Source organism: Rhinopithecus roxellana, chromosome 11, assembly GCF_007565055.1.
Source record: "Rhinopithecus roxellana isolate Shanxi Qingling chromosome 11, ASM756505v1, whole genome shotgun sequence".
NCBI lineage: Eukaryota > Metazoa > Chordata > Mammalia > Primates > Cercopithecidae > Rhinopithecus > Rhinopithecus roxellana.
This window is the reverse complement of record NC_044559.1, coordinates 45990231-46006427: the sequence shown is the minus strand read 5'-3', so window position 1 is coordinate 46006427 and position 16197 is coordinate 45990231. Positions and strand designations below refer to the sequence as shown.

At 45.4% G+C, this 16197-nt stretch overlaps 1 protein-coding gene across 1 annotated transcript in view; it reads left to right on the top strand.

The window, feature by feature from the left end:
• ADAM12 (ADAM metallopeptidase domain 12) overlaps positions 1–16197 on the top strand; it is a 373482-nt gene that overhangs the window by 314757 nt on the left and 42528 nt on the right. The window contains exons 12-14 of the mRNA XM_030940432.1: positions 2637–2814; positions 7497–7586; positions 9628–9823. Of these exons, the coding sequence (XP_030796292.1) occupies positions 2637–2814; positions 7497–7586; positions 9628–9823 (464 nt within the window). The remainder of the gene's footprint in view (positions 1–2636; positions 2815–7496; positions 7587–9627; positions 9824–16197) is intronic.

Here is a 16197-nt window from a genome sequence, read left to right as displayed (position 1 = left end):
ACGGAGCTGGTCTCAGCTCTCCAATCTCTGGGGTCTGTGGACATTCTCAGCTCCTTTGGGAAACAGGGCAATTCAGACCACTCTTTTCCAAGCTTCTCTTAATTGCTGTGATTCTTGCTATAAACCGTTCCTGAGACTTACCATTTATCCTAGAGTCTTTCCTAAATAACTCTAATATTTTCTAGAAATCACTTTCCTTCTAGAATGAACTGATAATGGTTTGTCACAGAACTAAGTTGCATATCATTGACTGAGAATGATGTTTCGTCTCCTAGATCGGGCCTGGAGACATGTACGTCCTAGGAAAGCTCTCAAATACAGAAGTTTCCATCTGTACCTGCATGAAATGTATTTATTTATTTTTTGCAAAGAGAAGAACTGCTCTTAAGTCCCTGTGTAATGTACCAGTTACTTCAACATAATACCCTTCTAAATTGCAAACACATTATCATTTTTCTTGTGGACCACTGATCTTGTGGATCATTGAACCTAGTCAGTATCATTTTGATACCAGGAATAACCCGTCTGTCTGCCAGGGGAAGTCACAAAGATTTCAAGATTGTTACAGCACTATGAGTAAGTCCTGGTATGTTGCCTTTGCATCCACAGAGGAGCACTTTCATTTATTAATTTATTTATCTTAGAATTATTAATATACTCCAGAGTTAATAGCCCAAGGTTGATAGAAACCACTTGGAGGGAAAACTAATGCAGCAACAGAAAATCAAATACTACATGTTCTCATTTATAAGTGAGAGCTAAACACTGAGTACATATGGACACAAAGAAGGGAATAACAGAAAACTCCCTGTGGAGAACTATGCTTATTGCCTGGGTGATGAAATAATCTGTACAGCAAACCCCGTTAACATGCAGTCTACCTACATAACAAACCTGCCCATGTACCCCTGAACCTACAATTAAAGTTTAAAAGTTAAGGGCCAGGCATGGTGGCTCATGCCTGTAATCCCAGCACTTTGGGAGGCCAAGGCAGGTGGATCACCTGAGCTCAGGAGTTTGAGGCCAGCCTGGCCAACATGGTGAAACCCCATCTCTACTAAAAATACAAAAAATTAGCCGGGCGTGGTGGTGGGCGCCTGTAATCCCAGCTACTTGAGAGGCTGAGGCAGGCGAATTACTTGAACCCGGGAGGTGGAGGTTGCAGTGAGCCACTGCACTCCAGCATGGGTAACAGAGTGACAGTCAGTCTCAGAAAATAAAGAAAAAATAAATACCTGGTCATTAAAACTCTGTGGCTAATAGCATGCCTTATATACTCGGGGAAGAAAAGGGAAACCACTCAGAAAGGATGGTGCAGTGTTATCAGTTCGGTCCTGGAAATCATGATCTCAAAATTTGCCAAGCTCTATCATTAAGTGGCCGCTGGTCTACCATCATCAGGGAAGCGTAGCAGCTTGCATTGGTTTGGCCAATTGATTGAGATCCAGTTCTAATGTCATCCTTATAAATGTCTCCGTCGGGAGAGGGTGCTTGGGTTTGCTGGACAGCAGTCCCTGCCCCCTCTCTAAGTAATAAAACTTTCTGGGTTTCTGGCATGCTTATACCTTAATAATCCTTGCTGCCTCAAGACATGGGAAAATGCATTTGTAAAAAGTGAGACACTCTGTGTATGTTGGATAACACTGGCTGCTTTGGGAATCAAACACCAAATGCTCAGTGGGTTACCATATTAGCGTGTTTTCTGTCTGTATGAGGCCCTGAGGCTCTAGGCTGCAGGTGGCTTCCCTCCATACAGTGAGTTAGGACCAGATGCCATGCCTGACTCCTCCATCTCCTAAAACCGTGGGATACCCTAATCTCAGCTGGCAGACGGGGAAAGAAAGGATATGAAGAAGTAATACTCGCTTAAATACCATCAGCCAAAAGTGACCTATATCACTTTCGCTCATGTTCTAGTGCCAAGAATTAGTCATGCAGCCCACCCAGGTACATGGGGGCTGGGTAGCCCTTCTAGAGCACAGAAGGGGAGCATAACTTTGCTGGGGAGTTGGCTGACCCTGCCACACCCAGTTGTAGCCCTGGAATTTAGAGGCAAGGGTAAGATCTGCATTTCTGGATCACCTCCATTCTCTTACAACTGTGCTGGGGGAAGACAGTGATCTGACCTTTGTAGACCTGAATGCCAATATCAGCAGGCCCTGCCCTACAGTGGACCCATGTGTCCTTGGAAGCATGGAATTAATAAACACCATCATTCATACTCTTTCCTTCTTTGCACTTTCCAACAAGGACATTGTTATATGTTTGTATTACAAGCTACAATCCCTAAGAATTCTCTTTTCATTGCGTCATTTCACCCAGAACTATTAATAATGTCTTTCATGAGACTCTGCCTGAACTTGTTGATTTGAAAACCATCAAAAGATCGTTTCTTTTTTGATAACGCCCTTCCTCATCAGTCACGTTGGCACTGTACAGGAATGGATGTCGGGATAGAACTGAATGTGCCTCGCTTTACACTGCATATCTGAGTTTGTTGATATGCCTTGTTCATTGAGACCACCAGTGAACACCTGGGTGGATGTGGCCAGTGGGTGCCTTCTTGTGGGCACAAGAAGGGCAGGCAAAGCCGTTCCGTGCCCTGTGACTTACTGTTCTGGGCTTTCCTTTCTCAGGTACCCATTTCCCATGGTGTTCAGCAGTTGCAGCAGAAAGGACTTGGAGACCAGCCTGGAGAAAGGAATGGGGATGTGCCTCTTTAACCTGCCAGAAGTCAGGGAGTCTTTCGGGGGCCAGAAGTGTGGGAACGGATTTGTGGAAGATGGAGAGCAGTGTGACTGCGGGGAGCCGGAGGTAAGAACCATCCCCAGAACAAGGACACAAGAAGCCTTGTATCCTCGGCTAGGCAAAGAAGACAGGACTTGGAGGAACTGTACAGCCAGATGAAAGTACTAGAACTCAGGAAGGAAGAGCCCTATCTGGCCACCCTGAACAAGGCCCACGAGCTAGGCTGGCTTTCTTGAATTTTAACCATTGCATGGAATAAGTGATCACTTGATTTAAAAAGATAAATAATCCTATCGAAGGGTGCGACATTCTCAGCAAGATGAGGACAAAAACAATGAAAAAGTGTTTAGCTTTGAGTTTGGCAGAGAAGAAAGCCCTGGAATTCTAGCTTCAAATAGCTAATAAGCACCATTTCTTTCTCTTTGTAAGGTGTGCTACCAGAGGGGAATCTGAATAAGCAGCATTCATTTTTAACCAAGAGCTTCCTCTCCAGTTGAAATTCTGCCTTGCTGCTGCACACGCCTCTGTATATACAGCTAGAGGCTTCTGTCTGTCATGCTTGTAGCTTTCAGAAGCAATAAGTGAAGGCAGGGAGCATTTTTATCTAGCACAGGGCTTCTTTAACCCTGTTTTCCAGCCAATATCAGGAAATGTCCTTGTTTTAATAGGACCCAAGATAATCAATATAAAAATTATAGAAGCCACTTTGTAATCTCCGAATAACCTCAAGAAAGAAAGACAGAAGACAGCATGAGACCTCCTGGTAAAACAGGTGCCCTTTCGAAGTCTGGAGGAGGTTGTGTTTAGAATAAATCAAAGCAAGCAGTTGTATAGCAGGCAGTCTCCATGTGGGATTCCCTCCCTGAGAGTTTATGCAAGCTGAAATAGTACACAAGTTCAAGGCAGACTTAGCTAAATTCACAGATGGACTTAATGAGAGTTTAGGAAGGGCATCTCCAAGGGCTGCTCTGAAACAGGGAGTTTAGGGTGGAGAAGAAATTGTGCTGAGACTCTGCAGCATCCGGTATATTCCTGTGTCCATCAAATAACTGGCAAACAGAATGTTCATCGTATCCCCATCTTCAAGTCTCTGAGGTTTTCCATACCAGGAGGAATGAGCTTGGTCTGACAGTTTCTGCAAGAATGTTGGACGTGTGTAAGTATTGGGTGGGAGTAAGGGGGGATGTGATGTAGAAGTGGTTTCTTCAAATGTTTTTATGCCCTTGCCAAACTCAGAACTTAACCATGATAATGACATTGTCTGGAGGGGTGTTTAATTTTGCTCACAATGAGCAGGGAATGGTTGCTGTGTAGGAGCAAGGCCTAATTATAGTGTTACAGAAACTCTTCTCAAGATTAACAGAGGAAAACTTAAAACCATCACGGGTTGGGGTATGCAAAGGGGAAATTCCTTGTAGGCCTTGTTAATTTCTTAAAGGAAAAAATGAATTAGTTTAAATTACTCATATTTCTCAGGAGAGAGGCCATGTTGGCTTAAAACGGTTTGTCTTTTATTTGAACTTCTTATGATTGTTTGTTCATCTAAATAAATTTGACAGCTCTTCATGAAGCCATGAACTCTCGGGTTTGGAATGATTTTGTTAGCAGTCATTTTACTCCATATGCCACCAGCAGCAGTGCCACAATCATGACCACCATTGCTAACATTACCATCTCCACAATCATCACCACCTCTCCACCCAACAGCATCACCATTTCTCTCATGACCATCATCACCATATCACTGCCACTACCGCAACCATCATCACTACTGCCCTCACCATCACCCCACTATTATAACCACTGCCATCTCCACAGCTACGGCCACCGCCACGGCCACACCAGATCCACATCACTACCAGCATCACTGCTACCATCCCCACCCCTATCATTATCCCCACCACCACCATCACATCGGCAAATGCTTGAGTGCCTAAAATGTGCCAGTCACTCATATTATGATCCTCTCTCTTTTCTCCATGAAGGAGTCATGTGGCTCAACAGGGTGCTGTCCCTCCAGGTGGCATGTTGCATTATAGGGCAGCTTTGATTATTACAAACTCCCTCCTTGCGGAGCCAAGTTCCGCTTGCATGCAGTTACCAACTTTGTATTTCTGTGGCTAAGGTCCTTATTTTATAGGATAACTTCTTAATATTTGAAGATAGCCCTCATTCCCCTCATCCAAAGTTCTCTCTTTGAAAGTTACAGGTGAGCCTTTTGCCTCACTTTTTAGATTTGGGTTTTTTTTTAATTATTTTTTTGCTTTTCAAAAAATAGTTTCAAGTGGTTATTATTTGAAAATAATAGTTTCAAGGTTCAAACTCAAATTGTGTTTGGCAGTGTGACAACCCGTTTACAGTTTCCAAACTGCTTTTCCTAAGAATTTTATGTAAAAAGACTTGTTAACCTAGGTTCTTTATCCCACTACCCAGTGCTCAGGCCCTGGAGTTACTTGCATGCCCTTGCATCAGATTGACCTGGCCATTCCCTGGCCCATAGAGGGACCCAGTGTGTTACCACGTCAAGGAAGGAGTGGATGGGATCCGAAAAACTTCTGCCATCACCCAACGGAAACCAGCTTCTCCCTTGCTCCCAGAAATAATCTCCATTATTTACAAGGAGATGACTTCTAGTCTTTTCCCAGTTCATTGTGATTAAGAATCTGTCTGCTACCTACAACCTGAGAATGACAATTAGGGCTTTGCAGAGAATTCTCCAATGCTTTCATTATTCTGTCTTCTTTGGAGAGTTGGTATTCATTGGCTCTGTTGGACTTCTCTATTGAGGACTAAAATAGTAAATGTAGCAGCAGATGAAGAATGTGTCTCTTCTGAGAAATATGGTACTGCAGAAGAAATAGATCCTGGGTGGTTTAAAGACAGGTTGATTGCTGAAACCTTCCCGGACAGGGCATTGGATTTATATCAACATAAGGAAATCCTGACAACTCACTCATTCTTCCAGCTAACAGGATTGGGAAAGCAGCCTTATCTCCTTGTTTAAAGTCAATAGGATGCCAGTAGCTTGTGAATATCTTTTAAACTTAGTTATCTTTCTCACATTATCATCCCCTTTGAAGTCAGAGCCATTTGGCTTGGCTGCATTTCCATGTGAGCTGCTGCTTATATTATTGGGTGATTTGAGAGACGGGGGAAGATATTTCTTAAAGAATTTTAGGACCCAGATTTAGGATGGCTGATTTAACATGGAATTTCAAGAAAACTTGTAATTTGGTAAATGTGTCATCCGTAGAGCCATTTAGACCATAAGGCCCACGATAGCATTGGTGTGCATTTGATGACTCTGATTTAAAAATGCAATTAATGGACTACTTTTTTTAAAAAAAAGTTCCTAAACTCTTTTCGAATTATAAGTCCACAGGTTAGAAACCCTTACTGTCATAAAAGTTACAGCTATGACTTCCGGTTGACAGTTTTATCTTATTGTATATATTATACATTCTGGATGTTTATAAAGTCCTCAAGCAAATTTAACATTTAATAACTTTGGAAGTCTGTATAATAGAAGCAAATGGAACATCAAATGAGAGCATAATTCATGGAGTTTTACATGGGATATAGTTTCAGTATCTAGGTTTGCCATAAATCTTCTGGATTATTGACAAAATTGTATTAATTGCATTTATAAAACTCATGATAAATCCATTCAAGAAAGATGGTTTTTAGGAGTAAAGTATTATATTATTAAACTAGTGTGTGATTAGCTTCACCCCAGCCAATAGTATAGAAATTTTTCAGAGCATATCATATATTGGATAAAATAAAAGAACAGTGATAAATTACTCAGTATTAAAGATCTATGAACTGTTCCATCTTATGATAATTACATTTCTTCTAAAATGTGTAAACTCCAGGTTACTCGAATGTTCCCAAGTGCAAGGACTTTACTTGATAAATGTATGCAGGCCTTTTGTTGAGAACTAAGCAAAAAATGTCAATCTCTTGTTTTTGTTAGGAAAAAAAAGGAAACAATGGGTATTTGTGGGCACAGCATTATAAAGGAGTTAGTTTCTTTTCTCACTTTTGTTTCAGAGAGGACAATGCATCTAATGCTTGATCTATCCATTTAAGTCCCTTGCAAATCAATAGACATGGCCCAGAGTCCTCCTTCCGGCCAGTGGGTTGTTATAATGTCCTAATGTCCATTTCTGACTTTCCAAGTGATGGAATTGTCAGGCCAGACAACTTACCTGGGCTGCTCAAGGGTCTCCTCCACGACCCTGGTGGGATTGCAGGGAATTGTGGTTGAAACCACTGGTTTGACTTCATTTCCTGCCAGTACTCTCTAGATCAAAAAGGGTTCATTTTTGAAGAGTACAGATTGTACGCATCTATGTATATTTTTGATTAGGTAATTTCAAAGTCCTTGAGGGATCCTGATGCAGTTCATTGCAATGAGATCCGCCTGGACACCCCTCTACAGAGCCCCAGTGTACTACTGCTGACTACAGTGATGTCCCCGGCCAGCCAGCCTATGTCACAACTGCTTTACTTTTCATGAGGGCACTTGTGTGCTACTGGCTTTTTCCAGGGACTTGTAGACCCAGTTGGTTCATAAACAGCAGAAGCTTTGCTTTCCTAACAGACAGAAACAGGCGTGTGTGCAGTTCAGGAGCTGGGCCCTCTTAGTTTTTCTTGCTTTTCACAGCCATTTGAGGTGTGATTTTGCATTCAGTGAGTGCATACTCCCTAAGACCCTGTCAAACAAATCCCATTCCCCTCTCCAGGAATGTATGAATCGCTGCTGCAATGCCACCGCCTGTACCCTGAAGCCAGACGCTGTGTGCGCACACGGGCTGTGCTGTGAAGACTGCCAGGTGAGTCACTGGAGCTGCAACTTGATCCCCAGGTCGCCAACAGATTCAGGTGGTTCAGATGTGATGCAGGGCAAGCAGTGCGGCTGGAAGGTTTCCCAGCACTCACCACAGCACGCACCATCCCTCCTTCTCACGCCAGTTGGTGTTACCCACCTCTTATTGTTTATCTTCCAATCTTGGGGTGAAATGCATGCTTTAATTGCCACTCACTTGTGTTTATTTATTTAGTGGCTGACAATTCATCAGACCGGTAAACCCTAGTTCAACTTCACATGTTCCATTTGTGCCGTCAGAGGCACATGCGGTCCTACTGTGCTGACAAGTAGAGCAAGGCGAAAACAAGTCCCCACCCACTGTCACTCAGGTTCCCCCAGGTTCACCTTCTCCATCCCACGAACGCCTGCCTACTGGGTTGTCCCAGAAGTTTTGTATAAACAACTCAATCTTAACGTCCTCCCAAAAGAAGGTGCCACCAACCCTGCCCAGCCAAGAATGGCAGTTTTATGCTCTCGCCATTGCTGTTAGCTAGGACTGCGTTTCTTTTGGCAGTTCCATTGTCTCATTATTCAAAGCTGATATCTGACAGAGTAGAAGCCTGAACTTTTGATGCAGCAGTTCCAAGGGTAGAGTTTTATTTCGTTTTAATTAAGCAGTTGATCCCGACATTCCGCTTACAGGAAACTCCCTCTTAGCTGCCCCACATGAGCGCGGTGATTTAGAAGTGCATTATAACATTTAATGTTCGGCTTTAAAATAGCCTTCATCCTCTTCCTAATGCTGATTAACTTCTGGGGGGATGTTATAAGCAGCTATCTCTCCCTGGCCCCCAGTAACTGGTGGAGGAAGGTGCCTGGAAGGGAGTTGGGGGAAGGGGGGAAGCAAGTCTGAGCCTGTGCCCAGAGGATGCCCAAGTTAGGGGAGGGAGGACCACAAGACCATGCCTGATTGTGGTTCACTTTTAGGTTATGACTTTTTTAACAATTGCTTTCAACTTCCAGATCTTCTAGAAGTTAGCAGGGGTCTTATCTCTTTGCGTTTGAGGAGTATGCAGGGAACTAAGCCCAGGACTTGCAGGGGTCCCTAGCCATGTAGTCTCAGACAGGCTACTCTGAGCCTTAATTTCTTCAACCACAAAAAGCTGAGTCATTGGTCAGAGGGCTTCTTTTTTTTCCTCTTTTTTTTTTTTCCTTTGAGACAGACTCTCACTCTGTTGCCCAGGCTGGAGTGCAGTGGTGTGATCTCGGCTCACTGCAAGCTTCGCCTCCCAGGTTCACGCCATTCTCCTGCCTTAGCCTCCCGTATAGCTGGGACTACAGGTGCCCACCACCACGCCTGGCTAATTTTTTGTATCTTTAGTAAAGATGGGGTTTCACCATGTTAGCCAGGATGGTCTCGATCTCCTGACCTCATGATCTGCCTGCCTTGGCCTCCCAAAGTGCTGGGATTACAGGCGTGAGCCACTGTGGTCAGATGGCTTCTAACATCCTTTACCTCTCCCTTGTTCTTCTCCTGTTCTTTCCATAAAGCAGTAAAGAGAGAGTTCCAGTTCTACGATTTGATGACAAAGTAAAATTGCTATTGTGATTCTGCCCTTAAAGTCATTTTTATTAACTTGCCCACAAATGCTAACACTATAAATGCAAATGTTCCCTTGAAACGTGTGATGATGTTGACACCCAGAGACCTTTTCCTTAAGAATCAACCAGCCCAGCAGCCAACACTCCCCTCCTTCTTCCTCTTCTGAGGTGCCAAGTGCCGGCAGCCAGCTTGCGTGTTCCTCGGAGAGCCCTAATGTTGCATGACATGAAAGACAGGCTGCTCTTGGTTGTCCCACCCACTTTATAGTGGAACAGTGAACCCCAGAGTGAGAATCTGATGATTTAATGAGCTCTCTCTACATTAGAAGCGACTTCCTTTGAAATCCTCAACCCTTTATGTGGGACTTTAAGATGCCCTTGTCTGCTCCAGCCCAGGAGTGCTGCAGAGAGCTGCCCCTCCCCTTCCCGGGGTGCATGTGCCATAAATGGCCCTCTCCTTCCAGCTGAAGCCTGCAGGAACGGCATGCAGGGACTCCAGCAACTCCTGTGACCTCCCGGAGTTCTGCACGGGGGCCAGCCCTCACTGCCCAGCCAATGTGTACCTGCACGACGGGCACCCATGTCAGGGTGTGGACGGCTACTGCTACAATGGCATCTGCCAGACTCATGAGCAGCAGTGTGTCACGCTCTGGGGACCAGGTACGTGGCCGCCACAAGCTTGGCATCAGGAGAGGCACTGGCAGACCTGGGACTGGGGGCGTGTGCTCTGTTCTGGCGAGCCTCCACTCCTGGCGGGCGCTGTCCACACAGCATCCGGTGTGTTCAGTCGGGAGTGATTGACTCCCAGGGAGGGGCTGGGGCCACCCTGGGCATGGGGTGCGCAGAAATGGGCGCTGTCTGGAGCCTGGCCTTCAGAAGCTCAATGCAGTCCAACAGGAGATGCAGGATCAGCTACTGTGTGCTCCAGGGAATGGCAGGGATGAATCCGCCACGACTCCTGCCCTCGGATGGCACAGCATGTAGTTGGACAGACAGACAGAACTTCCCCACCACCACTGAGATTTTAGTAATGCCCCTTTGTACTCAAAAGAGGACCCCAACCAAGTGAGGGGCCCAGAGCTCCACTTGAAGCATGAATGTGTCTGTAATTGGAAGGCCTGGGAACAGCAATGAGTGGGTCCCAAATGGGAAAGTGGGTGGTTGAGTCAAACAAGAGGCCATCAGTTCACCATGTCACCAGTTCAGGCTGGGCACTTGGCACAGTTTGTCTCTTCTGACCCTCCAACAAGCCCCTGAGGTGGGGACTACGAAGTTTTACAGAAGGTGATGCTCAAACTCTGAGACCAAATGTCAGTTTCCCCAGGTCTCCGGGCTAGGATTTGAACCTGGGTCACTGTGACCCAATGCCCATGTGATACTCCCACAATGCACAGTCACCCCGAAGAGGGAGGTCTTGCTCTAAAGCTCTACCAAAGCTCCAAAATGAAGCAGAAGCTCAGATGCAAAAGGGGGAAGAATTCACCCCCTGCGTCTCTCTCCTCCATGCCCCACCTTCTGGGGTTAGATCCAAGGCCTCATTGGGCAGCCCTGGACTCCAAGGCCCTGTCACCCCAGAACCATTTGAGATTCAATGCCTGTGTCCAGCTCCCAGGAGTCCAACCATGAAATCCACAAATGCAGGCCCCACCCTGTCCTGCAGTTCTCTTTCCCGTATTGTAACGTGGCTGAGTCCTTTGTCACTCCCTCCTCCCGCTGGCTGCAGAAATGACCTCAGCCATGGCCAGAGACCCCGACTCTGGCAAGGCCGCTGCGGTCGGCCAGGCTCAGGCTGAAAGCCAAGCAGAATCAGGCAGGATCTCTAGGGAGAGGGAAACCTGATAGGACCTTTGTCAGACTTTTGTTGTGAGGCTTTGGTTTTAGGAGTGATGAGGGAAGTAAAGTGGAACAGAAAATGACAACTAAACCTTGAAGCTTGGGTTTTCAATGGAATGTGAAAGCCATGACCAGGCATGGAAAACAAGATGGATGTCTCTTGGAGCTGGGTCCTGCTGGGAGGCCCACGTCCCCTGCCAACCAGCAATGCCCTTTGTACTTGGAGCTTTCTAAGGGAGAAGAAAGGCAGCCTGGTAGCAAGGATGGATGAGCAGAGGCCTCTTTAGCTTGGCCTCTGAGTTGTTGTTCCGATGCTCCTCAGCACTCAAGGATGCATGTGGGCAGGTGGGATGGGGAGGCCTGCAGTTCCTGGACCCTTAGTGCTTCATCCTTGGACCCTGAGCAGCCTTCAGTCCTGGCATCATTGCCTGCTGGGCCTTGGGGTCCCCTAGGCAAAGCAGGGGGCAGGAGCAGTGGGGAACACCCTGTTGCAATGACAAGAACTAAGCCAGGACTCACTATACACATTGAATGGTGTTTCGGCTTGACATGGTTTAGTGAAATCAGGCACCTTTTAGCCAAGTGAGGTCACTTTGGGACTGCGGCTACTGCTGCAGGCCAGATCTTCATGGCTTCATGCATCCCTAATGCCATCCCCTTCCCAGCCTTTCCCCAGAATCAGCAGTCTCCTTTTCTTGAGTTACAAGGGCTGTGATGAAGTTCCTTTCCAAAAAGCATTTTGTGGCCAGAGCACACACAGCACTTGGAGCTTTGGGAGTGAAATATGTTCCTTAATGCCCTGCCGTCTTTGAACAGCTGGCCCCGTTTCCAGCGTGAGGTCAGATGGAACTCGACAGTGCTGTCTGAGCCACCCCCAGTGTGTGACTCAGCTGGCTGTGTGCCTCTGATTCATGGTGACCAAGGCTGGTATTTATTATCTCATCAAACTAGTCCTTCTGCAGCTGCCTGACCAGAGAGAGAACCAGACAGGCAGACACACTGACAACCTGACCCACAGACTGAGCTTTTCAAAAGCAAGAGCAATAGGAAGTCACCTGCATGGGCTCTCATCATCCCTACGATGGAGGGGGACGCTGAAGGTCTGAGTGCCCAGGTAGCCACATCCTCTTCCTAAGCAGGGGGCTTCCCTGGGAGCTCCTGGCTTAGCTCTGCTCTCTCCCATCCACTCTCTCTGGTAACTAGGAGACCTTTGCTGGGGTGGTGGTGGGTGTGGCCACTGCACACAGCATGGAACATCCATGGCGTCAGGACCATTGGTAACAAACGTGTTTTGGTGAAGAGGCTTTACCTTTGAGGAGATGGCTTAGTGTTCCTGGAAGCCATAACACAGAGACCAGGCTTGGGGAGCCACCTTGGGCTTGTGACTTTCTGGGTTTTGGTCAGTCCTGCCCACCCCTTCTCAGTTCTTCAGATCATTATACAGACTTCATTAGGAGAGCAGAGAGCAGGGAAGGCCCTTGATGCCAGGGAGCTCTCAGAATGGGCCTTTGACCCCCTCCTTTGGGAGTGCAGTGTGCTCCTTCCTCCACTTGTCAGTGTTTCCGCCTGGTTTCCAGCTTACAGGCCCTATGTGAGTTTCCCATGGCTGCTGTAACAAATTAGCACAAACTTAATGGCTTACAAATGCTTCATCTTATAGTTCTGGAGGTCAGAAATCCTGAAATTAAGATAACTGGCAAAGCAGCATTACTTTGGGAGGCTCTGGGGAACATCCGTTTCCTTGCCTTTCCCAACTTTTAGAGGCCACTTGCATTTCTTGGCTCATGGCCCCTTCCTCCATCTTCAAGCCAACAGCACAGCATCTGCAAATCTCTGTCCCTCTCTGACTTCTGCTTCTATAGTCACATCCCTTTCTCTGACACTGACTCTCCTGCCTTCCTCTCATAAGGGCCCCTGTGATTCTATCAGGCTCATTCAGATTGTCCAGGGTGATCTTCCCACCTCAAGATCCTAAAAGTAATCACATCTTCAAAGTCCCTTTTGCCATGTCAGATAACATGTGCATAGGTTTTAGATAAGGATGTGGGCCTTTTGGGGGAGCCACAGGCATTGAACAGACCACTTACTAGCAAGGGACCTTCTGCAAATTGCTCAACCTTGCGGTGCCTCATCTGTAAAATGAGGATAGTGATCTACCTACCCCAAGGGTCTGTTGTCCTCTAACATAGCCTATGATCTATTCCATGTAATATATGTGGTTCTGTGCTAGATGCAGAGCTCCTAGTAAATCTAAGCTCTATAAATAAGATGAAGCTGCACTCCCAGGAAGCTTAGACTAGTGAGCAAGATACTCAAATCCTTGGGGTCCGTAAAATGGGCTATAAGAGGGTCATAGGCCAGATATGTTGGGGTGGAGGAAAGCGGCCAACTCAGAGGCTTTGAAGACAAGTTGCCATGGAATCGTGGTTTGCCAGGGGTGGAAGAAGAGGGATATTTCCAGTATCCAGAATAGCACAGCTCAGGGCACACAGGGACAGTGGGGCCAACCAGGGCAAGTTCCGGTAGTTCTGTGCCTGTAGAGCTTGGGCTGTGACTTGGAGAGCAGAGATCCTCATCTGCCACACCATTCTCTCATTTGTCAAGTATTTGTTGACGTCTTGCTCTGTGTAAGATGCTGACTCAAGAGCCCTGACTCTGCCAGAGTGACACACTTCCCACAGTCTCTGCGTACTCCTGCCTGGATCTGGAGGGGAGTGCGGATGTGAATCCATCACAATATCCTCCCGGGAGGCATGAATCCCGGACAAACGCAGTCCTGGGAGCGGAGGTGACTTCCTCAGCCAGGCCCCTGGCCAGCCAGATATACCATTGAGAACATTTCAATGCTTTGTTATAGTGGTTGGTTTGAATTAGCTTTTCATGATTCAGAAAGGAAAACTTATTGTCAAGTTTGCATTTGCAGTATTTCCCCACCCAGGAGCAAATGCTTCAGGATCTGGATCACGTATGCATTGGGGTCATCGCAGGCCTCCTGGGAAATGCAGGAACTCAGAGCTCCAGGAGCCCTTGAGTCCTTGAGTCCTTGCCCCACTGGCCCTTGACATTTGCACCCCAGTGACCTGGCCGAGTTGCTGAGTTGTCCAGAATTCTCCAGTTATATTCAGGATGTCCTCCAGATCTGGTGACCCAAACACTAACTGGATGAAGTCCTTCCTTCCAAATAACGATTCCCTTTTGAAATGGGCTTTTCTCAATCTGGCATTCTATTTCAATAAAATAATCCTGCTTCCAAATCTTTCTACAAATAAAACAATAGAAAATTCAAAACACATGCCTGCAACTTCTAACTGGCAAAGGAATGCACTTTGAGAATGCCTTTTGGGTTTTTTGTTCATTTATTTGTTGTTCTAATTGTTTTTGTTGTTGATAATGTATGTTCTCGTTGGCTAGGAGTATAATTTTTTTCTTACTGATTTTTATCCCACAAGTCTTGTATCTCAAGACTTCCTATGTTGATTTCAAACACACAAATGTTATTCACAGTTCAAACTGTGTGGTTGGTGTTTAGCTCTTTTTGCCAGGTTTAGTGTTAGTATCTACAAAGATTTTCTGTCAATATGATATGACCTTTACTCCTTCTGAAATATAGCTGGATATTTTTATTTAGGTAGCAAATTTACTTTTACCAATGTTGTTTGTCAGAACCACTAGCATGGTTACTGAAAATATTCCTTGGCAATTAATCTTACAGATAACTACACATCTATAGTCACAAACAACTGGCCTCAGAGAATTCCTGAAATGTGTTAGCTTTTTCTGTTTTATCACTCACCAGAATCTAATGTCGTTTGCTTTCTGCAGTGTGAGCTGGCCAGAGCATTTTTATGGGCTGGTCAATACTCAGTGTTTATCTGCAAAGCTGGTTTACATGAGCTTGGTTTATTGTGACCCACTTGGGGCAGTGCATTTATGAATCACCTACAACTCCTGTGGCCACAGATGGGAAAAAAAGAGATTTTTTTGCCAGAAGTCGTATTGTTTAGAAGTCAGGAAAGTCTTCTTTCTCAAGCGAGAAAGAAATGATAAAATTTGTTCATTTGGACTTCATTTTCTGAAGAATACAAAGGTCCGTCTGAAGAAGAGAGATGGGAAGAACAATACAGTCTCCAGTTGTTTGTAAAAATGCCTTTGTCTGTGGATGTTAGTGGCAGGGATCAGGGAAATCAGTGACAGAGGGAAGGAGGAGCTGATGTGACTGAACTGGAGAAGTATATTTGCATAATAGAGTCATTTTAAGTAAGATTAGATTGAGTAAATTGTGGGCTTAATTCAAGATGCCATCATTTCTCTTTCCAAAAAAAAAAAAAAACATAATGACATTGGGAACTTCCAAACTACAATTACAAATATAAGTTATAGCACTCTGAAGATAAAACTGGTAATTAAAATCCATCACTTTCAACATAATTATAAAATGTAGTATGGTGTCAAAATTCCCTCTGAAAGGCTAAATTTTATCTTTTGATAATGGCAAAATATGTCAGTGTTCCATTATTCAGGACTCAAAGGCTCTAATTGATGTAATATGGTAGTGATAAGAACACTGTTGTCATTCTTTTCAAGAAATGTGAAATCTCTTGTCTTCATGGAGACAGACATTTTTTAAGGCAGCAACTTCGAACCAAATCTGTACCTTTATAACATCTTACAAGTGGATAGAAGTCATTTGCACTTTTTGAATTACTGACCATTCTGTCTCTAAGATAAATGCCAGATGGCAGCTAATGCACAGAAGCCACAGGAAGCACTCTGCTGGCCCCTCCTCCGCTGTCCTGACTGGGATCAGCAGGTTCTGGACAGGCAGGGTGCGCAGAGAGTTGTCTGCGGGCTCCATGCCTTTGAGCCTCTTGCCTTTAATGACGTTTTCTTTTAGTGCTGGAGCTGCATCTGCTCCCAAGGTCGGCACTCAGCCCCCTTCGGTTTCCCTGCTTATATGTTTTCTTCCTGAACTTTGAAGGAATAAGTTTACCTTTCCAGGAAGTAAAACGTCTGTCTTTTTATGACCTTACATAAGATCCCACAGTAATACTTCATTTGATGTCAATGAATAAGTGGAAATCCAGAGTCATAGAAAAGATAAACCAGCAGACAGTGTTCGTTTACCCAGGCTGCTGTGTTTGCAGAACCACCATTGACTTCCTCCGGGAAGGGCATTGGAGACATGATGTGCTTTCCCCAAA